The sequence below is a fragment of the Oncorhynchus kisutch genome, linkage group LG13, assembly GCF_002021735.2.
Source record: "Oncorhynchus kisutch isolate 150728-3 linkage group LG13, Okis_V2, whole genome shotgun sequence".
NCBI classification, from domain to species: domain Eukaryota; kingdom Metazoa; phylum Chordata; class Actinopteri; order Salmoniformes; family Salmonidae; genus Oncorhynchus; species Oncorhynchus kisutch.
Window position 1 is genome coordinate 42,672,794 of NC_034186.2, and position 25,675 is coordinate 42,698,468.

A 25,675-nucleotide genomic window follows, 5' to 3' on the forward strand; every position below is an offset into this window, starting at 1 on the left:
TACACCTGTCAGCAACGGGTGTGGCTGAAATAGCCGAATCGACTAATTTGAAGGGGTGCCCACATACATTTGTATATATTGTGTACATGCTAAACATTTCAGATGGAATCAGCCATGATTTGGATGCAAAGTAATTTCTCAAATTTACTGCAGCATATTTCCATAAAAAAAAGATAGAAGCCTAGGCTAGGTATACTGTATGTTACTTGAATGTGGACAGATTAAAACATCATCAAGAGTCATTTAATATCACAAAACTAATATAAATATGTGTTGAAATGCCATAAATATCCTTTATTTGTTGTACTCATCAGGTAGCCTAATAACAGCTGTCATGTAGGACTATAGGCCTATGTTGAACTATGTTTGTATTGGTTAGCTATAAATGGAAGCTACTATGATGTCTTAGTGTATTCTTACTCGTATGTATTATTTCAAACTATTAGGTAAGGGTACATTACCTATATACAAAATATTATTTAGAACTTTTAAGAATGAATACAGCCCAATTGTTCATATATTCCCATTCAGTGCATGACTCCCAAGCCCAGAGAAACATACATACCTGTGGCCTAATGTATTTTGGCTGTGTAATGATGAGTGCTGTAGGCTAAGCCTAGAGAGACAATGGGCTTCAGTCTGGTCGATGTGGGCCCCATCAATTATTCATCTATGGGCAGGTGTGTCACCTGCACCCAAACAGAAAAGTAATTTCCTGAAAGGGAGCATGTGAGGTAATTATTTATGGTGTGTTACCTGATACAGAAAGATCCTTGTGATATACTGAGTCCAGGAGCTTCAACTGCATATTTGCTCCATTCAGATTACGTTTATTTCATTCTCGCAGTATTTGTTCAATGTGAATATACATAGAGGCAAATCTGCTGTAGTGTAGCCTAGCCATTTTGCATCAAATTGCACTCAACCCATCTCCATATGTTGTCTTATTGTTTTTTTTATGAAGGGTAGAGGAATTTTGCTATTTTTTCAGGATGTTGCCATAGCAGTGAGGAGGAGTCTTGGGACCAGGTGGTACAGGAGGCTCGATCTCCCTCTGTCTCACTCCAGAAGCTTTCCCACATCAAAGGAGTCCCATAACCTTTGATGCCAGACAAGGTTGAAATTCGAACGACAGCAATCCGACTAGATAAGGGTCTGATTAGGCAGCTGTTACGGAACAGAGGGTATGCCACTGACACGGCAAAGAGAAGTAAGGGTTTCAATGTATACAATCTATTCCATACTGTTTTTGTCTTCCCAGTACATCTCCTATATTTGTCAAGGCCATGCTCACGGATTTAGGCCATCTTGTGAAACAATAATTTGTTTTACTGTGCTCATAGGCCCAAAGCTGAATCTGTTTCTTGGAAATCGTAGCAACGCATTTGGATAAATTGTCAAAAATGATCTGCATATTTGATAGCGTCTTTGCCCTTAATTTGTTCTTTAGACCAATGAAGAATAATGAATTGCCTATTTTCCTTTACAGTCGTCCACGAATTTACTGTGTTGGAAGCACAGGTTCAGCCATGCAATAACAGGATATGCCATTCTTTCAGCACATATGTAGACAGTTGTATCACAAATTCATTCTGCATTAAAAAATTTTTTGAAAATAACAATATTTTCATGGTCACGCGGATTTAATTTGCGACTGACAATTGACCATTTACAATCAAAGTCCATGGCCAACTTCTTTAAGACCGCCCTTCTCTAGCAACTCTCGTCTTGTCCTATCAGCACCCACTTCTCGTCTCAGACGCCCACAATTGTTCTGTTCTCCCCAATCGTTGGGTTTTACTAGGCTAATCACATTTCGCTTCTCTGTTCTCCGCCATTTTGTAAGGGTATAAGAAAAGTCAGCCAGGCTACAGACTTGTTGGTCTAACTTGTGTAGCTAGTTCCGTGTTGTGCAATGGACGGGTAAGTTCAAGGAAGAAGTTATGCTCTCGAGAAAAGAACAACAAACTAACATGCTTTATTAAATATATCCTGTAACGAAAATGCGCTAGTTAACCTAGTATTGTGCTATTGTATTTTGGTTGCGATGGAAACATGGTAAAGCTTATTTGCTGTGCATCCGTGAGATACTCCGAGATGCTTAACGTCGTTAACGTTAGTTACCAACCAACATGGTTGCTTTGGCGTTGTAGTTAACACTAGCAGGCTTCCTTTTTTGTTGTTTTTGTCTAGACTAAATTGCTCTATGGTTAATAAAAAGCAAGACTGACGCATTTTGAGTGGACTAGCTAGCTTTTCTGTGGTATGGATGCTAGCTTGGCTAAAGGCACTAGTTCTAGCTACTGAAAATTGGAACCACCTGTGGCAGTACGGCGTTGGATTAGTGTGTGTTGCAAGAATGTTTGCCAGGATATTGTATTGTAGATGGTCCTATCTACCTACCGTATTGTCTAGCTTTGCTGACTGTTAAACTATAGCTTTTTACCTAGTTTTAGAAGTATTTCCATGATGTTACTAACGTGGCTATCCAACCATGCTTGTTGTACACAAGTAACATTTCTGCTGCAGGCTGAGAATTTTGAAATGTTAAAATTGCTATAGAGATCATTATGCTTGAAATTCAGAGTAAACAGTTAAAAGATGATATTATAGGCTTGTTGTTAACCCCACATTTCTTCCAGCCGTCTAGAGACTGATTTGTATCCTATGGGATCTACTTACGTCACTGAACTAGAGTAAGTTCTTATTTTCATATTTTTAAATGCAAGGTACCAGTTCATTAGTTGTGAATATCGGATAATAAACATGATTTTTAGACTCATTTTCATATCACCTAGATTTTGTCTAATTCATGTAGCACTGTGAGATGCCCGTTGATGCTAAGTAACCTCCATAATGGTGGTGATCAGGTTTCTCAGCATGCAATGACTTGGTGAGAATTGAGGGAGTGATTTGAGCTGTTGCATTGTCTTGCTTATCCTCCCCCTTGCAGTCAATGTAGCCTTTATTTGTGTACTTTGTATCAAGTCTACTCTGAAAGCATATAATCCTAAAAGATGGAATTTAGTTAGATTTTTCAGTATATTCCAACGTGTAAAGGAAGCATTTAGCATTTTTTTGTTAAATTGTCATGTGTGGGCTTAGAAACCACAAGGAATTGGTCATGGCTGCAGATATTTGGCTTATGGGAGTTTGAGGGGCATATTTGCCACAAAAGACCGTTTTGCATATGTTGATTCCTTTTGTCCTAAAGAACGGTACATACTTATGTTACTGCTTTTTTCAGCCACTGGTCAAATTATTTATATTGATCAGTGGTTGATCAATCTTATTCTAATTGAGAAAGGGTGGTAGATGGGAGGAAGGCTTGAGAGAGCTTTTGGGCTGAGTTTCCTGGCTGTCTCACATGAGAAACAGGATGTGGAGGTTAATCTTCAACAGAGTGTCCGCCAAATACCACTCATTTTTCATGGGCAAAGCTGTGGGAAAGGGAACTGTTTGCTCTTTCCACCTTTAACATTAGGGGGTATCAAGGGAATGCTTTGCCTTAAATGCAATTTAGACAATTGGTCAACGTTGTTTTTCTAATTGATCTTGGTAGAATTATACATTCTAACTTTTTGCTTTCTAGCAATTCCTATTATGGACATTAAACATACATTTAGAAGTGGCGAGGCATTGGCAATCTCCCAAGTCTTATTTGTGTTAAAATAATAAACTATCTGTAACATATCTAGCACCCGACCTTACTGATGGCAGTACCGTTCCAGATGTCCAATGTTATTGCGAATTCGGTTTATGAAACTTCACAATTGTATGTTCTGCATGGTTCCTTTGAGGGGTAGCCTAGTGGTTAGAGAATTGGGCCAGTAACCGAAAGGTTGCTAGATCGAATCCCCGAGCTGAGAAGGTAAAACGTTTGTCGTTCTGCCCCTGAACATGGCAGTTAACCCACTGTTCCTAGGCTGTCATTATAAATAAGAGTTTCTTAACTGAATTGCCTAGTTAAATAAAGCTTAAATAAAAATGAGATGTCATTAGCTACTTTTCCATGAACTTGTCCAGGGATTTTTTGTCAACATTTAGAAGGGTCGCATAGAAAATAAACATTGCGACATTGCTTTTGTAGTATAAACCTGGGTCCATGGAAACCTGCCTATTAGCTTTAGTTCAGGCCTAAGTGCAAAGCATGTTTATTTTGGTAGTGTTTTTGGAAGTGTTTGGTCTCAAGTTAGCTTTTTCTGAGGTAACATCCTGCTCGTACTTTGACATAACTATTTTTTATTGTTGGCTAGGCAGTACATATGGCAGTTTTGCTTCATGTTAAGGTTAGACACTTGGACAATAAAATGCACTTTAAAAAAGTTGAGTAGCCTAATTGTACCAGTGACTGACTGTCTGCTTTCCAACTTTTCTGCATCTGATAAATACATCTAGTTAGCTTTTCTCTTCCTTTTGGGGTTTCTGGATCTTTAAACCTTAATTTGGGCATTTTAATTTTTCATCCTTACTGCTTCTAACATTCCTGTCTTCTCTTTTCTTCACAGCAGTGTCCACGATATTACAGTTGGTACAAAGGTAGGCACCCTCTTTTCTCCTTTCGCTTTTCCCCTGCTTCAACATGTCAAGAGGTGTTTGAGAAGGGCTTCAGATTATAATGACCTATGGATGTAGCCGTGTGCTGATTTGACCAATTGTTGCTCAGGCTGCATTTATTATTACGGCAGCCATGCAAACTATTTGCTCCATGAGAAATTAAACCTTTCAAAGAAGCTAGCATGTGAAGGCACTCCTGTTTGCGTAGGTTGCAAGTTTTTAATTGGCTTCAAGTCACCCAACAGGTTCCTTTTGTTAGCATTTTTTCATAGTAGTTGACTGATTAAACCGTGTTGTGGAACTGTAGAGGAGGCATGCACCAAGTAAAGGATACAATTAAGTGGAAAGGCCTCCCTAATGTTTTCTTTCGTGACACTTGGCTACACTTTTGTGGGGGCAAGCAAAAGTAAACCACTCTGCCTTGTCACTGGTAACCAGTTACTAAGCTTACATTTCTCAAGCTGTTTTCATCCTGTGTGGTGAGAACATTGCTGTGGAAACAGTCGAGCCTAATTATTGGTTGGCTTTGGCATTGTGCCGGGAATGCTCTTGCTACATTCCAGTTTTCTGACTCCTCCAAGCGCTAGTCTCGCTTAAGGACTTTTTGTCTCTTCACTGATACACCAGCACATGTCCCAGTAAGTGTTAGCCAATTGTACTGCTGTACCACTCATAGGCTGGTCCCATACTTCCCTTGAGTCATTTCTCAAGAAAATGTCTACTTTTACCATCAAATGGCCCCTGCATTCTATTGGCCAGGGCTAGCTAACTTGAGCAAAAGCAGATGTTTCTAGATGGTGGAAATTTGAGGAATTTTATGCTCAGCTCAACGCAGCAGATATGCAGTTGTAAGTGCTGTCTCATTCCCCTGAAGGATGTTCAGTGACTCCAGGATATGTGGTTTTGGGATGGTGAGCAAACACACAGAGCCGGTGTTCCTGACTCGGTGCGTGTTGCACGTCTATGCTCTACAGACTGTTACTGTCGCTTCCCAGCTTGGTCTTCAAAGGCCACCCCACAGCAACGGCATTCCTCGCATCTCTTTTTCGCAGAGATAATCGTCTGTGGTATGTACCTAGCCAAGGGGGACTCTTAGCACACAGCACAAAGACTGATTCTTACAGGTACCACGTGCATATGAGAAGGCCATTTTGTTACATGCAAGCCAGCGCACATCGGTAACCTTAAGTTGGTGGTAATACATAGCCAGGTTATCTTCACAGGAAAAGGGAGCAGTTTGCTGGAATGCGTGTGTTTTTTTCTCTCACCATTTTTCTAATTGCTTCTTGTGTTTCCTGTTCTCCCCCTGGGGTGTGTCATTACAAACTGCTGGCCTCAAAGAATGGCCTGTTGACTGTTTCAAAATGGTTGGGAGGATCTTGGGTGGAACTGTGTAATTTGGTTCAGTACAAATTGTTGCCCCTTAACATTTAGATAGCAAAATTGTAACCAGGCGAGTGCAACATTTTTATTATTTTGATGTTATTGTGATGTAAAAGGCCTATAATTTTGTAAGTGATAGTTATCCTGGAGAAGACTGCAGCTATTTTAGGCCAATGTAATAGTTCATGTCAATGTTCTTGAAATGCACAATATGGAGGTGTAGTGAACAGGTTCAATCCTCAAATGTAATTTAGTTTTTTTTCCATAGGCTTGGAAAACTGTTTTGAGCTATCTTTAAAAAAAATATATAGATTGTAAAGATGCGGAATTGGTCATTAAATGTAACGACTAGGCCTAATTACCTTGGCTGTGGAGATGGCCTCTCAATCTCATTCCTCAAAGATGGGAGGGGGTGGTGGGGTGAATGGAACCAATTGACCACATGCAAATGTGTTTGCCCCCATTTTCAACATGCATGTTTTTCCTCTGGCCTCTGTTTCCCCCACACAATCTGTTTAGGGAAAGGATGGTATGGGAAAGGGCTGGGTGGCCTGTGTTTGATCATGTCAGTTGCCATTGGAAAACGTTTCTAGGTAGCCAGCATATAGGCTACGAAGTAGATTAAAACTCACGGCAGCCGCGACTTAGTGGCTTTAAGGGGTTCAGATACACCATTAGTGTTTGCTGGCCGAGAGTACTAGCACTTCTGAACATAACTCTCCAAGTGCGCAACGATTTTTACATGGCATGAAACATTTCGTCAGTCCGATGTATACAGCAGGTGGTCCCTAAAACACGGCGCTGTAAACGATATGGATACGAATGCTAGATCCAACTTCGGTGCAATGTGCATGAGCTTTAAGAGGCAGAGGATTGAATTGCCGTTCAATAATTTACATGTTTATAAGTGACAAGCTCTCACTTGGCCACCTCCAAGTCTCCCCTATTTTTATCGGAACTGGCCTTTTAAACTTGTTTTGCGAACATTTGTGTGCGGCAGGGTAATTGCCAGGAGAATTTTAAACCTGGCTGTGGGTCTGAAGAGAATCAGTCTTGTGTATTTAGGCTAAGAGTCACGGGTGTGGCTTAGCAGCGCACCTCACCTGGAGCCACAGTCTAGGGTTTCTATGGGGACAGAGTGACATTCAGTGCTGCCCTGGTAACGACCCCATTCTTGCGGTGCATTGTCTCCTGCTTGCCTACTCAGTCTTTTTCACCCCCACTGCTTTCCCTCTCCACACCTTTCTAATCTTTTAATTTAGGCCCTCTGAAAACTCCATTAGAAAACCACTCACTTCATTAACATTGCTAACCAACTGAAAGCCTTGGCACAGCTTTTTAAAGCATTGCAGCTTAACTGAGTTTTCTAACAAGTCTTGTTCTATCGCATAGTTATTTTATAGGACATAATACTTAACAGGCTTAACTTTTGACAACTGGATACATAACAAGTGTTATGTCTTTAATCAATAAGGTATATATTTTTTAACCGAACAGTCAATTAAGTGGAAAGTTCTCCTTACCCTTGTAAAAGCCATTTGAGTGTTAGTGGCAGACAAAGCCTGCTCTGTGACTTGGCCTGCCAGTCCTGCTAAGTGTTATTTTTTTAAATGTTTTAGTCTGTAGCAGGACCAGGAACATGCTTTTTGCTACCAAACATCTTTTGCAGACCTTTACACACCATTTACACTCGCCCCCATACCCCTTACATATGGTTTTCATTGAGTCCCGCACCAGTGGAATTTGGAGGGGTTGGTGGGGAGAGGAGAGCACATTCTGTTGCCATCTCAGCACTGCGGAAGGCTGTTTAGCTGTGTACTCCTTGTTAGCCAGAGCAAGCTTCCCGTCCACATTGTCGATTACATGAAAAGCGCTGGCTGGTGGTGAATCATTTCCTTGAGAGTTGTCTCTGTTTCCCCCTATTGTTGGTGTTATAGACTATAGAGGACAGATGGTGTTCAGCCTTGTTTTACACAAGCTGTAAAGCATACTACCTCTGTTTTATAGGGTATTGTATGTTTGTTTATGGCTCTGTATTTGTTTAAATCAGATTTTACTATGGTTTTTGCTTTTCTTTATCAGTATAGGCTCATAGTTCAAGGAAAATATTTGGGCTATGTAGGTGATATAAGAAACGTATAAGTTTTTCAAGCAAAATTAGGTTGAGGCTTTTAGCTAATTTGATTTTTGGGGGATTGGTCCATCGACTATGGGGGGGGGGGGGTGAGCATGTCACCATTTGAGCCATCACCCCATACCAGTACCCACCTGAGTTGTGCCAGACTGCAAAGTGATGTACCACCAGGCCCATGACTTGGGTTTCTGCTCCCCTGTCCCTCCCCCGCCCTCTCATTCCTGCTGCTTGGCGACCCAGAAACCGAGTTTTTTTTCCTCCCTTCCCACTGAATTCTCTGGTTCCCTCCCTTAAACCTATGCCAATACGGATGACCCCAACATGCATACAAGCGCATGCATGCACATGAAATGCAAGGGCGGTGGGGGTTGGGATGGAGAGAGATTGGGTTGTGTCCATTTACACCCCCCTCCCCTACCTTAGGCCATAGAGGACTTAACGAGGTTAGCAAGTCCGGTCATTGGATCCCTGTCAGTCTGCGTATGGTCTTATCTATGCGCATTCCTCTCGTCTTTCTTTGTCTGCTTCTTCTACTTGTAGCTCGCGGGGTGTAGACTCGGGTTCACATAACTTTTCATGTTCGCTAAGCAGCTGACCTTCTCCTGTTCCCGTTGTCACAAGACAATGGGTCACCCGGTACCTTCATACAGGTCCACGGGAAAGGCTAGTAAAGGGACAGCCTAGTAGTCATCTGTTTTTTTTGGCTGTGATGGGGTGGAACCTGTGCCAAGATTTGTGATTGTCAATATTGTTCTTCCCATTATTTTGATAGGTCAAAGTGGGTGGTTTTACCTGTGGCTGTTATGAGTTTCTTTTTTTGGTCCCAACGCATACGCGACAATACATTCCTCCCTTTTCCATTGTAAACCTTAGGTCTTACCTAAAAATAAAATGTGAGAAATGTGCTATTCAGTCATTGGGCTGGTCATGTCTTTAAAATGATGCTGGTGGTGCAGTTCTGCATTGGTCTCAATAGCATGTCCTTCTCCCTTTGCAGAGAGGATCAGACGAGCTTTTCTCCTGCGTGGCAAACGGACCCTATATAATGACCAGCGCAGCAGGTCAGTGTTTAAACCTCCGTTTGTATTAATATCAACCAAGTAAACCTTTGAATACACTGAGCGACTTTTGAGCGCCACCTCTTCCAATTCTGATCTGCTTCGGCTGATTTATCAAAAGGATGTACATCCCAACAGTAGGCGCTCTCTTGCTCCCTCTCCTCCACAGCCAATGGCAACGACAGCAAGAAGTTCAAAGGTGACATAAGGGGCCCGGGCATCCCGTCGCGCGTCATCCACGTGCGCAAGCTCCCCAACGACATCAACGAGGCCGAGGTCATCTCCCTGGGCCTGCCCTTTGGCAAAGTCACCAACCTGCTCATGCTCAAAGGAAAAAACCAGGTAAGTGGTCTCACATGACAACCCTAGCTCATTCGCTTTAGCAGGGTTGTCTTGCCCTCCACTCAGAGGGGGGGGGGGGGTGTATTAGTTACCATTTCATAAGCTAGTAGTAACCAACTGTTAACTAGAGTGGAGCATACAACTGTTGTAGTAGTAGAGTGAAGGAAATCCGTAGCTGGACTTGTGTTCTTATGGCATTCTGTGTCCAGGCCTTCATAGAGATGAACACCGAGGATGCAGCTCAGACCATGGTCAGCTACTACTCCTCGGTGACGCCGGTCATCCGCAACCACCCCATCTTCATGCAGTACTCCAACCACAAGGAGCTCAAGACGGACAACTCCCCCAACCAAGTGGTGAGTCACTCTGCTGCAGCTACTTTCTTCTCAACAGTTGCATAACCCTTTATCTGTGCAGGCTTACTACTTCTGGAAGGCCATAAGAGAAGGCTGAACTCGAGTGCGCTTCATGTTTTCAACATTATTTGGACAAAGGAGCATGTCTACAAAACACATCAGCAAGGGATTTCAGCTACCACCCTGAACCTTTCATAATTACTCTTCATTCATTTTGGTGTGGCAGGGTAGCTTAGTGGTTAGAGCATTGGACTAGTAACCGAAAGGTTGCAAGTTCGAATCCCTGAGCTGACAAGGTACAAATCTGTCGTTCTGCCCCTGAACAGGCAGTTAACCCACTGTTCCTAGGCCGTCATTGAAAATAAGAATTTGTTCTTAACTGACTTGCCTAGTAAAATAAAGGTAAAAAAATGTGACTTTAATTTTGTAGTTTTCTCTGAGCAATTAGTGTTTGATGCTTAGAGCCAACATGAAGTGGGTTTCCTCCACAGCGGACTAGTTTGCTGTGGTAGTGTTCCACATTTTTTTGGTTTTTTTTTTGAATTGGTTTCTTGCGCTCTTCTCGGTTTCCTGTATTGCTGGGTCAAAATGACTCATTTGGAAACATTCTGTTCTTGCCAGGGCTTGTGTGGTTGCACAAACAAACCACCAGTCTACTTGTCAGCTGACTTGAGCTAATCAGAATGAACCTATATTCTGCTGTGTTGCTGAAAATGGAGCTGTCTGCATTCGACTGCTAATTTGTTCAACTTACACTCTTGCGGAATAAAGTAGGTCTCAAGTTTACCTTTCCCTGAATATCTTGCAGGGGTTGGACCCAGTTCAGTGAACACAACTGAAAACCAGAAAATATATTTTTTTCAAGGAACTGAAATGCTTCCTGGAACAAGAGTGATCTATAATATTCCAGAACAGAAGCGTTACTTTAAAAGCACGGGAACAGATTCATACTTTACATCCCAGGCACACCAAAAACAATTGTCCCCCAACAAAGCGCATGTATGCGAAGTCCTCAACTCAGACTTATTCCAGTGTCTACCTGCATGCTAGAAAATCTTTGCCAGTGCGTGTTTAGGCTACCCGCCCCTCCCCTGTCCGACACATAGGCTACTGCACTGACCTTACAAGCTTGATTCAGAAGATGGGGAGTGATTTTCTTTAATTAGCAAGAACAGGAACTTTTCCCAATGCTTGTCAAGGATACTATAGGCCTAGTGATCGGGTTTCACGTTGGATTTATTAACTTTATTAACTAAGGTAAGATGTGTTTTTAGCTTACGTTGGTTACCTAGTTGTCTCAAAGAACATTCAAAGTTCCTCTATAGGAGCTGCTCCTCGTAGGTATAATGCTGTGGCTAAGATACCCAGCGCTTTATGACTCCTCAACCCGCTCGCTCTCCCCACCTGCAAAATCTGTTGCATCTTGGGCCTTATTAAGCTACACTTGTCTGTTCGTCATGCAGGTAAACAACTAGCTTGCCTGCTCCATCCTCACTGATTGGTGAAGTAATTTAATGAGAAAGGACAAAATAATTGACTTCACATGTAAAAAAATAAAATAATAATAATTTAAAAAATGATAACCTGTACTTTTTGGGGGGTTTGAATCGTTTCACAACTTTTTTGCTGGTCAGAACAGTGGAATGAACGGGGAAAAAATGGTGGTTGTGTTCAGACCCGGCGTGATAGGAAAATAATTTTGGTTCCAACTGATATCTTATAGTGTGTACCATGCACCCTCTCAAAAAGACCCTCCCGTTTTCTAAACACTTTCCTGGGAGACCGCATCCCAATGGCGACCAATGGAAGCTCCAGCTGTCCACTCTACTCCCCCTTCAAATGACTCTACTCTGGTCTTATCTGCTAATAGGTCAATGAAGGTAACATAAACACTGCTGCAGTGTAGATGAACATTCCCAGATGTTTGGGTATTGCTGGTAGAAACTAGGTTTCCCTCCATGTTGTTCCTCTGTTTTTCTTCCCACCAGGTGTTTTACACTCAAACGGGCCCCAGAGTTTCCACTGTGTATACAAACATGTCACGGACAGAGTGGTCAGCAGCACCCTGGAATGTACTCTTTTACTTCCCAAAAGTTATTTTTACAGGCATTTTCTTGTAAATGTCCAGCAACTTTACCTGAGGCTGTTCAATAAGAACATTCGGAACATTGAAACATATTGACTCTCTGTGGGAGTCAGGTCAGCTCTACCTAAGCGTTTGTAGATTCTCTTGCTTCTTGCCACTTCCATTGAACCATCTTCCTCTCTTCAGAGAGCCCAGGCGGCACTGCAGGCAGTGAACGCAGTCCAGGCAGGGGGCATGCCCATGGCAGGGGGCATGCCCATGGCAGGGGGCATGCCCATGGCAGGGGGCATGCCCATGGCAGGGGGCATGCCCATGGCAGGGGGCATGCCCATGGCAGGGGGCATGCCCATGGCAGGGGGCATGCCCATGGCAGGGGTTGATGCCTCAGGGGGCATGGGTGGGCACAGCCCTGTGCTGCGCGTTATAGTGGAGAACCTGTTCTACCCAGTCACCCTGGACGTGCTGCACCAGGTAAAACACACACTTTTCAATACATTAATGACTGTATATTGGTCTGAGCTTGTATTCCCCCTGACCATGCCCTCCTTGCATGCAGATCTTCTCTAAGCTCGGCACAGTGCTGAAGATTATCACCTTTACCAAAAACAACCAGTTCCAGGCCCTGCTGCAGTACTCGGACGGTCTGACCGCGCAGCACGCTAAACTGGTAAGTAGTGCCATCTACCTGCCACAATAATATACAGCAGTTCTTATTCCCCTCCCATTTTTCTTCATTGTTTAACTTTAATGTGTTTTAAGTGTGGGGAAAAGAAGAGTCTGAAAGATGAATGAGCAAATCCTTGGATGCAGTCTAATGTGAAAGTCATTTTGGCAGGTTACCAAGGCCCCATAGCACTCACATCAGTAGCCATTTTGTGCTTTGAAAGGCTGTTCATGACTCAAATCAACACCACCATCCCAGAAACCCTAGACCTACTCCAATTTGCATACTGCCCCAACAGATCCACAGATGACGCAGTCTCAATCGCGATCCACACTGCCCTTTCCCACCTGGACAAAAGGAACACCTATGTGCGAATGCTGTTCATTCAAGACAGCTCAGCATTCAACACCATAGTGCCCATGAAGCTCATCAATAAGCTAAGGACTCTGAGACTAAATGCCTCCCTCTGCAACTGGATCCTGGACTTGCTGACACGCCACCCCCCCAGGTGGTAAGAGTAGGCAACAACACGTCTTCCACGCTGATCCTTAACATTGGGGCCCATCAGGGGTGTGTACTTAGTCCCCTCCCGTATTCCCTGTTCACTGCGTGGCCAAACAACTCCAACGCTATCATTAAGTTTGCTGACAACGATGAGACGGCCAATAGGGAGAGTTTGTCAGAGAACTGGCTGTGTGGTGCCAGGACAACAACCTCTCAATGGGAGCAAGACAAAGGAACTGATCGTGGACTACAGGTAAAGGTGGGCCAAACAGGCCCCCATTAACATTAACGGGACTGTATTGGAGCGGGTCGAGTGTTTCAAGATCCTTAGTGTCCACATCACCAACGAACTATCATGGTCCAAACATACCAAGACAGTCAGGAGACTGAAAAGATTTGGCTTGGGTCCCCAGATCCTCAGTTCTACAGCTGTACCATTACCCAGTCCATCACTGGGGTCAAGCTTCCTGCCATCCAGGACCTATATACTAGGCGGTGCCCCCCCTCCCTGTTTTTACACAGCTGCTACTGACTGATTATTAATGCATAGTCACTTTACCCCTACCTACATGTACAAATTACCCCGACTAACCTGTACCTCTGCACATTGACTTGGTACTCTATATAGCTTACCCACTCTATATAGCCTCATTTAATTGAGTTTTATTGTTTATTAAAACATTTTTACTTTGTTTGTTAAATATTTTCTTAACTTCTTGAACTGCGTTGTTGGATAAGGGTTTGTCAGTAAGCATTTCACGGTAAGGCATACATACACCTGTTGTATTTGGCGCATGTGAGAAATCAGGTTTGATTTAATGCTGAAACTGTTGCCCTGTGGTGAAGTCTTTAGATGGGCAGAACATCTACAACGCCTGCTGCACCCTCCGCATCAACTTCTCCAAGCTGACCAGCCTGAACGTGAAGTACAACAACGACAAAAGCCGCGACTACACGCGGCCTGACCTGCCCACGGGAGACAGCCAGCCCTCCATCGACCACCAGGCCATGGCTGCAGCCTTCGGTGAGTACTATGGTGAATACATTTTAAATTTACCTCCCTTCTTCCCTTTTCATTTAGACATGATTGGACAGGTGGAAGCTATGCAGCTGAACCCGTACCCTTCACCTGTCCATTCATTTTCAACATGTAATAGAATATTTTACAACAAACTAAAGGTAACTAATCAATTAACACTCCTCTGTATCCATGTGTGTTTCTCAAGGTGCTCCTGGGATCATCTCAGCCAACCCATACGCAGGAGCTCATGCCTTCCCCCCGGCATTCGCCATTCAGCAAGCTACAGGTGAGTCTGATCGTCCTCTTTCTGACACCTGCCTCGCTCCTGACCAACATTGATGAATTGTAGTTACACGGACATTTTCACTAACACTTTACACTTCAAGGGGGAAGCTGGCCTCATCCACTACCATTGAGTGGCAACACTACAACTTTGAAACTTGCAGACCGTGACCTATTAGCAGTCGTGCTCAGCGGCTTCCAGTCCGGCCTTTACTCTATCAACCCATTCACTGAGTTAAAAAAAAAATAAAAATGCCTGCCTCCCGTTTGCTTCCCTCTGCAGGCCTGACGATGCACGGTGTCCCTGGAGGCCTGGCTCAACTGACCATGCCCGTGGCTGCAGCCGCGGCGGCTGCAGGCAGAATGGGCTTCCACCAACTCTCCGGTGGCCACTGTGTCATGCTGGTCAGCAACCTCAACCCAGAGGTTAGTCCTTCCTTGACTCCCTCTCGACCCATAGTGGCCCAGATGGGCTGAGTTCAGCTGTGAAGCCTCTGTGGACGTGGGTTTTTATTCCTGTTCCCTACCCTGCGCCCCAAAGTGTGCACTTGCTCACTCACCCCTAGAAGTTGCTTGTCGTAAGCATGGCCTACCTCGTGAGTTTTCACAATTTCTCGCACCAGTACATTTCTTGTAATTTCATGCAGGGGAGTGAATGAGAGCACACTTTGGGGAGAGAATTGGACTGCAGCACATATTCAAAGATGTCTGTTTCAGTTGGCCCACATGACACATGCCAAGTAAATTGGGCTGGCTCTCCGTGTAACAACATTGATGTTAATGTATCCACTTCTATTGAATGTTTTTCAGGCCTCTCCCTTTACCCACACACAAATAAAACTTGAGTCAAGTCATGCCTAGGTGATATAGAGCCCCCATTACTGTCAACTTACTGCAATAATGCAATGCGTACAGTGTAGCAGAGCTCTTGACTTTTCCCTAGTGTTTTTCTTTACTCCTGTTCTCCCCTGAAAGTGTTGTACCATCCCCGTTACCGAAGTTTCGCTAGCAGTAGATGCAAACACTTAGTGTATCCTAACTTCATGAATATTAATTTGTTTACTCATTCAAACACTATTATTCCAAATATTTGCAAGTTTTCATTCAAATTGAAGATTAGCTTTAGGTTATTTGCACCCTCATACATGGCTATTATTTACCATACATCCAGTTGGACCTATATATTGTACGTTAACTGTGGAATTTCTGAACATTATATTCATCAACATAATCGTACCAGCCCCTATTAATCTACTGAGCATGTTAAAACTTTAAATTATTGGACAGCTCATTCCGTAACCTCCTTACATGCAGTGCGATTTTTTTCATCAGATTTAGAGGCAATATTGTTTTATACATTTAACATGGCCTTCAGCTTAAGCCCAACAAATATTTCTAGAATCATTCATTTAAAGAATATATCTCTTCAATAGTAATGGTGCACGTCAACACAGACAGAATTATAGAAGTATTGTCTCAGCCTCATGTGTATCATTCCTCTTAGTTTCATTGTTGGTTTGTAATCTTCACTCTGATTTAAAGCACATTCTATACTGGATGGAACACTTCATATTTCTTTGTATACTGACCTTGTTTTTTACCTCCTTTTCTTGTTTCTCTCCCTCCCATTCCCCCTCCCCCTCTTTTTTGGTTTTAATACCTTCACCTGGAAACTTTTTTTTTTGCCAAACTGACTGCACGCCCCATGAATTCCCTCTCCCACTTTCTTCTTTCAACCACGATACCACATCATCCATTGTGTACATATCACATTCATATAAACACACATGTAAACGTATCCATTTATCTTTGCTCATATCATATTGTTACATATACCACCCCTCCACCACCGCCACATCTCCTCCCATTCTTTGCTCCTGTCCAATTTATTAACCCTCATGATCCAACCACCGTTTTTTTTTGTTTTTGCCATTCCCCGTGGAACTGCCTCCGCTGTGGATGATATGTTGAACCTCCACTCTCCTGCCTCCGATCTTTTTCCTGTCCCTTCCTCCCTCCGCTGCCTTCCTCTGCTGTCTTATAAAGAGAGTTACGCCCCAATGCCTCTTTATTCTTTTCGGTATGTTATCATTAGCACCTTTTTTATTATTACTACTTGTTTGTTCTGTTTTCTTTTTCTTAACTAATTTGTTTCAGTTTTATTTTAGTTTTCAAATATTTTGCGTGTTGATTTGAGACACTTGGCAAAAAGTTGCAGCATTTTCATGGTGTTTCTGTCCACAGCTGTCTTTAAAGGGATACTGATTTGACTATTTATCAAACTATTTTCTTTCTCTGAAAATGGTCTATAGTTGTTATTTTGAGTCTGATCATTAACTTAAGCCAAATTGGTCAAGAACACATGGACCTTCAATGCACTTTTGGGCTGATGTCTCAATGCTGCAATTTTCGGTCCCACGCTATATGAATATTGCAGACTCGTCTTTTTAATACTATGGACCAATTTCATGTCAAGAAAACCTATGAATAATTTCCAGATCACAGTTGAATATTCCTTTAAACATAGTGCAAATGACAAGACTGCACGTTGTGCGTTTTAATTTCTAAAAATATCTTGTGGGAAGTTCAGTGAGATGCTGTAACTTTGCCACTGTACATTTAGATTAATCATCTGTCTATTGTCATAGTTTGCATGCTTGATTTGTCATCTTGCATGCCCTTTATGAACGCTGTGTCAATTGCTTTTGGTTAATGGTCAAGACTCCCATTTGTGCAGAGTACATATGGCCAATTTTGCATTCCTTCTGATCCTTATTCTAAATTTCTGACTTGCAGTCTGTTTTTTAACCATTAAGTGCCTTCATTTTCCTAAATGTTTTTTACCAATTTATCAGGGAGGCGCCCCTTTGTAGACGGAAAAGTAATATCCTCCTTGATAAACTACATAAATCCCTTTTACCTTTTCTGTCCAAGTATAGTGACATTAAGTTCCACAGCCTGTCTCAGACTATTTCAATTCTTTGAATGTATTGAAACCGATGTACAAACGGTAGCCTACACTTTGATATTTTTTAAATGGGCTTTTATGGTGTAAAGTCACACAAGTACCTCTGAGATGGTAAATTACCAATTCCCACTAGTGGCCATGATGCAATATTGCAATGATCAGTGGCTTCAGTCACTCTTGCTAGAATGTATTTTGCCACCCTTATCATTTAGATAAATAGAGGAGCATCTTGATTATGAACTGAAGTTATTCATATACACAAGCTTCCCTGTGGTGTGTAGATGGGTGTTAACCAAATCTTAAGTGCCCAAAGACATGGTTTTGATTGGATGGCTTGGTCTGGTTTAGAGTTAAATTGATTTTCAAATGGTTGTCCCCCCCCCCCCCCCCCCCCCCCTTAAATCTGTGTGAAGGTGTATATGGTGATGTGATGAGAGTGAAGATCCTGTTCAACAAGAAGGAGAACGCTCTGATCCAGATGTCTGATGGGACTCAGGCGCAGCTAGGTAAGGCCCAGCTAAACTTTCCTGGGAAGGAATACCTCCAACTACCATCTAAGAACTAGTTCTAACTGAACAGCAATATGTAGGGAGTGATGTGCATCTGAGAATGATGCTAAAGGGATAAAAAAATAAATAACCTGAGGTTATTTAGCGATGGGTATATTTCCAAACTTTGAATATAAGACTCACTGCTTAACCTCTGTTTTCAACAGCAATGAGCCACCTAAATGGCCAGAGGCTCCACGGGAAAGCGCTGCGTGTCACCCTGTCCAAACACACCAATGTCCAGCTGCCCCGCGAGGGCCATGAGGACCAGGGCCTGACAAAGGACTACAGCAACTCACCCCTGCACCGCTTTAAGAAGCCCGGCTCCAAGAACTACTCTAACATATTCCCTCCCTCAGCCACCCTGCACCTCTCAAACATCCCGTAAGTAGACTGGAGGAGTTTCTCCTGCAATGATTCCCCTGACCCTTTTGATAGCTGCTAATCCTGAGGTACTGCTTTCGTGGTCTGAAAACAAATTCTACAAATGTATTGGTAAACTACTGCCAAAAGCTTATCAAGTTTTACAATGTCTTTTTAGTCCCTCTGTGGTTGAGGATGACCTCAAGATGCTGTTTGCGAGCTCCGGTGCAATGGTCAAGGCCTTCAAGTTCTTCCAGTAAGTTGTCTTTTTTCCCTTCTCAAACAGCCATAATTTTAAACTTTATTTTCTATCTGCTCGCGTGTATGATGTCTTTAGGAAAGTCTGTATTAGGAAACTATTTAGACCCCTTGACTTTTTCCACATTTTGTTACGTTACAGCCACATTCTGAAATAGCGTCAATCTGCACACAATACCCCATAATGACACAGCATAAACATGTTTTAGAATTTTTTTTCTCCCAAGTTTGTGTATAAATTTTAAATAAGTACAAATATTCAGACCCTTTACTCGGTACTTTGAGCCTTGAGTCATCTTGGGTATGAAGCTAAAAGCTTGGCACACATGTATTTGGAGAGTTTCTCCCATTCTTCTCTGCAGATCCTCTCAAGCGCTGTCAGGTTGGATGGGGAGCGACGCTGCACAGCTATTAAATTATTTCCAGATATGTTCGATTGGGTTCAAGTCCGGGCTCTGGCAGGGCCAAGCAAGGACATTCAGAGATTTGTCCAGAAGCCACTCTTGTGGTATCTTAGGCTCGTTGTCCTGTTGGAAGGTGAACCTTTTCCCCAGTCTGATGTACTGAGTGCTCTGGAGTGAGTTTCCATCAAGGATCTCTGTACTTTGATCTGTTCTACTTTCCCTTTATCCTGACTAGTCTTCCAGTCCCTGTCGCTGTAAAACATCTCCACAGCATGATGCTGCCGCCACCACGCTTCACTGTAGGGATGGTGCCAGTTTTCCTCCAGACATGACACTTGGTATTCAGGCCAAAGTTCAATCTTGGTTTCATCAGACCAGAGAATCTTGTTTCTCATGGTCAGTCCTTTATGTGCCTTTTGACAAATTCCAAGATGGCTGTCATGTGGTTTTTACTGAAGAGTGGCTTCCATCCAGCCACTCTACCACAAAGGCCTGATTGGTGCAGTGCTACAGAGATGGTTGTCCTTGTGGAAGATTCATCTCCACAGAGGAGCTCTGTCAGTGACCATCAGGTTCTTGGTCACCTCCCTGACCAAGGCCCTTCTCCCCTGATTGCTCAGTTTGGCTGGGTGGCCAGCTCTAGGTAGTTTTGGTGGTTCCAAACTTCTTCCATTTAAGAATGGAGGGCACTGTTCTTGGACCTTCAATGCTGCAGAAATATTTTAGTACCCTTCCCCAGATCTGTGCATCAACACAATTTTGTCTGAGCTCTACGGACAATTCATTCGACCTCCTATGCTTAGTTTCTGCTCTGACATGCACTGTCAACTGTAGGACCTTTATATAGACAGGTGTGCCATTACAAATCAAGTCCAATAAATACAAATTACCACAGGTGGACTCCAAGTTGTAGGATCTCAAGGATCAATGCAAACAGGCTGCACCTGAGCTGAATTGAGTCTCATAGTAAAGGGTGTGAATACTTATGTAAATAAGGCATTTGTTTCTATTTTGTTTAAATTGTGCAAAAATGTCCAAACCTGTTCACTTTGTAATTATGGGGTGTGGAGATTGAGGATATCTAAAAATATTTAAAAAATAAGGCTGTAATGCAACAAAATGTGGGGAAGGGAAAGAGTCTGAATCCTTGCCGAATGCACTATCTGACCGTGTGAGAAAGGAGTAGTTCACCCAAATAACAAATTACATTGGTTTCCTTACCCTGTAAGCAGTGTATGAACAAGGTATGCTAGCAATCCATTCTTCGGTTTAGGTTCCCTGGCACTGTTTCCAAATTCAGAAATGTTAGAATGTGTCATGAATCCCATTCAAATCATTCGGGCATCATGTCCAAAGCATCTGAAAGTATATAAAATTGATTGAAGCTCAAGAGGGTTGGTAATCCAGCCAACTTCTGGAAAGTGGTCAAATCTTTGAAAAACAACTCCACCCCTTGGTTGCCCCAGCAGGTTATGACAGCCTCTTGTCCCATGCTAGACAAAATTGACATTTTGGTGCTTTTAATAACCATTTTTCTTCAGCTGGCCACCTACTTGAAAGGATAGCCTTTGAAAATGCCTCATTCTGGAGTACTTTAGTCAACCATTAGTCGATCATTCTGTACAATATTTTCTAACACTCACATACTTTATTTTCCTTTCTACCATTTGTCTGATGTACTAAGTGCTTTTCTAAAGATTGTTTTAAAATCCATAGGGTCTGATTCACTTAATCCTGTTTTTAATGCAGCTTTCTGCCCCACTTATTTCAGAACCTTTGCCCTATTTTTAATTTGACGATTGTTTCTTGTCTTATCCTGAAGATCTGGAAAGCGGCACATGTCGTCCCCCAACATAAGATGAGATCCTTCTGACTTAGATAACTGCTGTCCAATTTCCAATTAAATAATCCCTAGAAACTCACAGCTTCTCACTCTATTCTTAATGTGCACCAGTCTGGTTTTAGACCTGAACATGGCATCATTTTAGTGTTACATTGCTTATATGATACTTTTTTTTTTGCTGCCTTATTGATACCTTTCAAGGTCTTCAACATGGTTGACAATCACATTATCATTTTAAAAGTTGACGGATATAGACCTGGATCAGGCTTCTTTCAAGTGGTTTGAAAATTCTGTCTGAACACTTCCATTTCTGATGGCGTTAAGTCTAGTTTTCTGGCTATTACTTAATGTGTACCGCAGGGGTTGGTATTGGGACCTGTTCTCTTTACTATTTATATAAATTATATTTGTCTATCGGTTAAAGTGTAATATTAATTTGTATGCAGAGGTTTCTGTCATGTATGCAATCGCCCCAACTGTAGACAAGTCGTTAGTTGCAATCTGACTTTTTTGCCTTTATAAAAACTCATACTAAATGTTCTTGAATTCTGGCTAAAATGTTTGCTGTGCTACATATTTATTGAATTGGTTCCCCCATCGATTGGGTTCTTGACTACATATTTTGGATTTAGTTTTAAACACTGAGCAAGGAAACTAAGATTTAAAGTGGAATTTTTCCTAAATAAATCTTGCCTCTCCCTGAAAAGCAGATTTTATGGTAAATTTTCCTGCCAGTTCTTGACTAGGGTGACACCATTTATCAGAATGCAACAGCTGCTACTCTGAAACCTTTTGAATGCCGTCTACCATAGCGCCCTTCGCTTTATCGCAGGTGACTGTTTTAATACTCGGCACTGCATCCTGTATCAAAAGGTTTGCTGGTCCTCATTAAAGTCCCGCTGTTCACTTAACTATTTTTGTTTACAAAGCTCTACTACGCTTGCCTGGCTACCCAAACTCCTTTCTTCGGCCAAACGCAATGCGCCTGGGTCGTAGTACCTCCCTGATTTCTTGAATAGTAATCCATTCTAGATCGTCTGACTGGTTCCAAAAACCATTGGGTTGGCCAGAACACACATGGGTAATGCAGCGTTTGAAAATTTGGTTTGGTACTCTGATTGGTTCGAGGTAATTCAAACGCTTTGTTTTGTACAACACCCCTCATTTTGACATTACCACAAACAACTTCAATGATGGCAGTCTGACAAAGTGTCTTCAGAAAGTATTCCTACCCTTTAAACTTGTAACACATTTTGTTACAACTTGAATTTAAAATGGACAGTCAAAACATGTTTAAAGAAATACAGAAATATCTTGTTTACTTAAGTATGCACATGCCTGAGTCGATGCTTTCTAGAAGCACCTTTGGCAGCGATTATAGCTGAGTCTTTCTGGATATGTCTGAGCTTTCCAAACTTGGATTGTGCAACATTATCCCATTTTATTTATTTTTTATTTCAAGAATTCTGTCAAATTAGTTGTTGATCATTGCTAGACAACCATTTTCAGGTTTTGCTGTAGATTTAAGTCAACTAACTTGACCACTCTTGGTAAGCGAGTGTAGATTTGGCATTGTTTTAGGTGATTGTCCTGCTGGAAGGTGAAATCTCGGTCTGGTGGAAAGCAAACCGAAGCAGGTTTTCCTCTAGGATTTTGCCTGTGGTTAGTTCATTCTGTTTTTTATTTTATCCTGAAACACTCCCCAGTCCTTAACGATTACACAACACGATACAGCCACCTCTATGCTTGAAAATATGGATAGTGGTACTCTGTAATGTGTTGTATTGGATTTTCCCTGAACATAATTGGTATCCAGGACAAAAAGTTCATTGCTTTGCCACATTTTCTGTCCACCGAATTGGGTAATTCAACTTTAGTTTTAATGCATATCACTGCTGGAACAATTTACACAACTCATTGTGAATGTTCTGGTGCTGCTCTGGCAATTTTAGTGTTGAGGACCCAGTAGATGAGGAATGTAGCCGTTTTTTTTTTTAAAGATAACTTTTTTTAACATTATTGATTGTACTCTTTTCAAATTTAATTGATTTGTATTACAGTGATCGGGACACCCTTGAGAATGAGGCCCTGGTCTCAATGGATTTCCCCTGAATGAATAAATAAATGCTAATATAGGTCCTATGACTTGAATGAGATTTGTGCCATAAATGCTAAAACATTAGCACTGTGAAACAGTGCCAGTGAAACAACTTAAACTAAGGCATGGATTATTGCCACACCTTGTCCCATATACTGCAACAGGGTAAGGAAACCAAAATGTCATTTTGGATTAACTATCCCTTTGAATGTTTAATGAAAGGCCGCATATCTGACTGTGCAATGTTTATTTTTTAGGAAAGACCGCAAGATGGCCTTGGTCCAGATGAGCTCAGTTGAGGAGGCCATAGAGTCCCTCATCGAGTTCCACAATCACGACCTGGGTGAGAACCACCACCTGAGGGTCTCCTTCTCCAAATCTACCATCTGAGGGGTGCAGCCCAAAACACTGCTAATGGGCCGCCCACATCCCTTCACGACCTCTACTATGTCAAGTTGTGGGGAAGCGACTCTTCATTCGTGAAGTAGCATCCAACACAGCAATCACTTCCATCATTCCTAGTATATTTATATACGCATATCTACATATGTCGACCTATAAACCATATGGAAAAGAAACGTGCACACCCGATTTTACTGGGTAAAAAAAAAGAAAACTTTTATATTTCTAGCATCTTGCCTTTGCGAGGTAAATGCATTCCTTGCTCTCTGCACCGGCAGAAGTAGTTTACACTTGCCTGTCTAAGTCTGATTTAAGAGATTGGCGTAGCCTTAACTTCAGTCTTTTGGTGAATTCCATTTGCCCTTGGGTTCCAACACCACTAGGTTCTGAGGCTGATGCCTCATGCCCTCTTTGCCTTCAGATGTTTTCTGTGCCTTATTCCAGAAGTCTTATGTCCTTCAATTTGATACGTTGGCATTTTACAGCCAAAACAAATTTTAGCTTATCTTCCTCTCCCCAATCCTTGCTTGCGAAGACCAGGTTTACAGCTGATATGGGTTTACCGTTTGTATAAAATGTATTACAAGGTGGTTCACCCCCCCCCCCAATGTATTATGAAGGTTTTCTTTTTAGTCTTATTTTTAAATTTAAGATGAGCTAGTTAGTTGAAGATTAAATCCACAACTCATTATCTAGCTTTTTTATTTTTTAAATATGTAAACCCCTTGTACCAGGGTTTGTGATTATTAGTCTTGTGTACTGTATGTCTAGATGTAGGTTTGCATTTTTTATGAAATTTATGCAATACATTTTGTACAAATCCAGTATTGTACACATTGTTATTCCTATATACTGTTGGTTGTAGCTTATAGGTATTGGTCAGTGGTTGCCTTAACGACTGTGCCTTAGAAAAAGGTCTTACTAGAAATTTCCTGATAAGTATGGCTTACAATGTCTTATGATTTTTGTCTTAATGGCTTGCCTCTCCTGATGCAGTGGCTGTCAATTTAGTATATTTATACAATTTTGTGATACACTACAGCGTAAAACCAAATGGCCTTTTTGAAAGTTATTTTAGCGAACCTGTATACACAGCTTTATTCATAATGCACTGCCACAGAGTTGTGGTAGTCTGCCTGCCCATTATAGCACATTTTACAAGGCTCTTACGGGGATCAGACAGAAGCGGACTATTGTGACTCTGCTGCTGTGAATTATAAAATAAACTTATGAATTGGAAGCGTCTCTCAGTTGCATGCCAAGATGAATGATGGTTATTTGATATTTACATGTGGGGTTAGTAACCTTTTATTGTACAGGGCTGTGACTTTACCTTAATGCAGTCATTGCTAACGGCAATGCGGCACCCTCTCATGTAGTCTATGGACTGGACTTGTGGATCTGGACAACGTTCATCTTAAATTGAGATCCATTTTGTGTTTTTGGAGAAGTGCCTTTCAAATGAAGCCTTTTTTGGTCTGTTTATACACGTATGTTTACGTAATGAACGTATGTTCCTGCCTTAAGTGCCCTCAGGCTCATAGGAAATGCACACATCCGGCATAAATGTAAAGGTCTGCAGTGATTCTGGGCGCTTGCTACAGTGAAGGTGGACACTGTTGTAGATCACATTTTAAAAGGTAATTATCAGTCTTAATACTTGGACATTCCACATGTGCATCATTTTATATTGGGCAAATGTTAAGGTTCTTTTCTCACAATTAATTGTGCATCAATTTCCTTATTTTAAATTGATGCAAAGCAATAGAATTTCAGGGTCATGTGAAGAACCAGTGCTCAGACATTGTTCGATCACTAGTTTTCTTGAACACCAGTTTATTACATGCTAACCTATTCATAATTGGACTCCAGCAATTCAGAAGAATGACTATTTGTTTGTAGATTACTCAAGAATATGCGACACTTGTCTCCATATCAATATGTAGCATGTATTGCTATTAAAGGTATTTTACTTGCTTTGCATATCCCAGGCTAGGAGTGGATTTCCCAATTATGCAAAATTGCACAGCATTGAAAATCATTACCTCGATCACTTAACATTAAGATGGCAGGATTTCTTCAAGTGAGATGATTGTCAGGGGGGGTGAAAAGCGGTATTTTTTTGTACCACAAAGTAGGTATTCTGAAACGATAGGTTTTATATCTATGAAACATGTATATTTTGATTACAATTAGCTTGGGACCTTGTCTCTTGGGCCTCTCAGTAAAGAAAACAAACATCACAATTAAATTGTTAGAGAACAAACAAAAAATGGGTCCCTTTTTGGTCATTAGTTTTCCGTGTAGCTTAAACTTTCCTTATTTGTGCCTTCAATAAATATTTTCACTGCTTTCAATTTGTTATTTCCTTTTTGGGTTCTGCCATTTTTAGATTTGCCTCCTT

The 25,675-nt window shown here is 41.8% G+C and overlaps 1 protein-coding gene across 9 annotated transcripts; it reads left to right on the forward strand.

The window, feature by feature from the left end:
- Window positions 1-1,798: 1,798 nt before the first annotated feature.
- On the forward strand, window positions 1,799-25,628 carry LOC109902330 (polypyrimidine tract-binding protein 1). 9 transcript variants are annotated; one of them, XM_031786302.1, is made up of 16 exons: window positions 1,799-1,923; window positions 2,643-2,696; window positions 4,512-4,539; window positions 9,072-9,135; window positions 9,302-9,474; window positions 9,684-9,830; window positions 12,103-12,387; window positions 12,473-12,583; window positions 13,931-14,108; window positions 14,311-14,391; window positions 14,671-14,813; window positions 16,434-16,467; window positions 17,769-17,861; window positions 18,071-18,287; window positions 18,445-18,522; window positions 23,127-25,628. In XM_031786302.1, the coding sequence occupies exons 1-16, from the start codon at window positions 1,916-1,918 to the stop codon at window positions 23,257-23,259; spliced, it is 1,827 nt and encodes a 608-aa protein (XP_031642162.1). In that variant the 5' UTR covers window positions 1,799-1,915; the 3' UTR covers window positions 23,260-25,628. The 9 variants fall into 9 exon arrangements, 7 of the variants coding, with proteins under 7 accessions (XP_031642162.1, XP_031642158.1, XP_031642157.1 ...); XM_031786298.1 differs by having other exon boundaries at window positions 4,509-4,539; window positions 23,127-24,516; XM_031786297.1 differs by having other exon boundaries at window positions 13,931-14,120; window positions 23,127-24,516.
- Window positions 25,629-25,675: the final 47 nt, after the last annotated feature.

Coding starts and splice junctions, on each gene's coding strand:
- LOC109902330 (XM_031786296.1), top strand. Junction 4,540..9,071: donor ATATTACAGTTGGTACAAAG/GTAGGCACCCTC, acceptor CTCCCTTTGCAG/AGAGGATCAGACGAGCTTTT. Junction 12,584..13,930: donor CCGCGCAGCACGCTAAACTG/GTAAGTAGTGCC, acceptor CCTGTGGTGAAG/TCTTTAGATGGGCAGAACAT.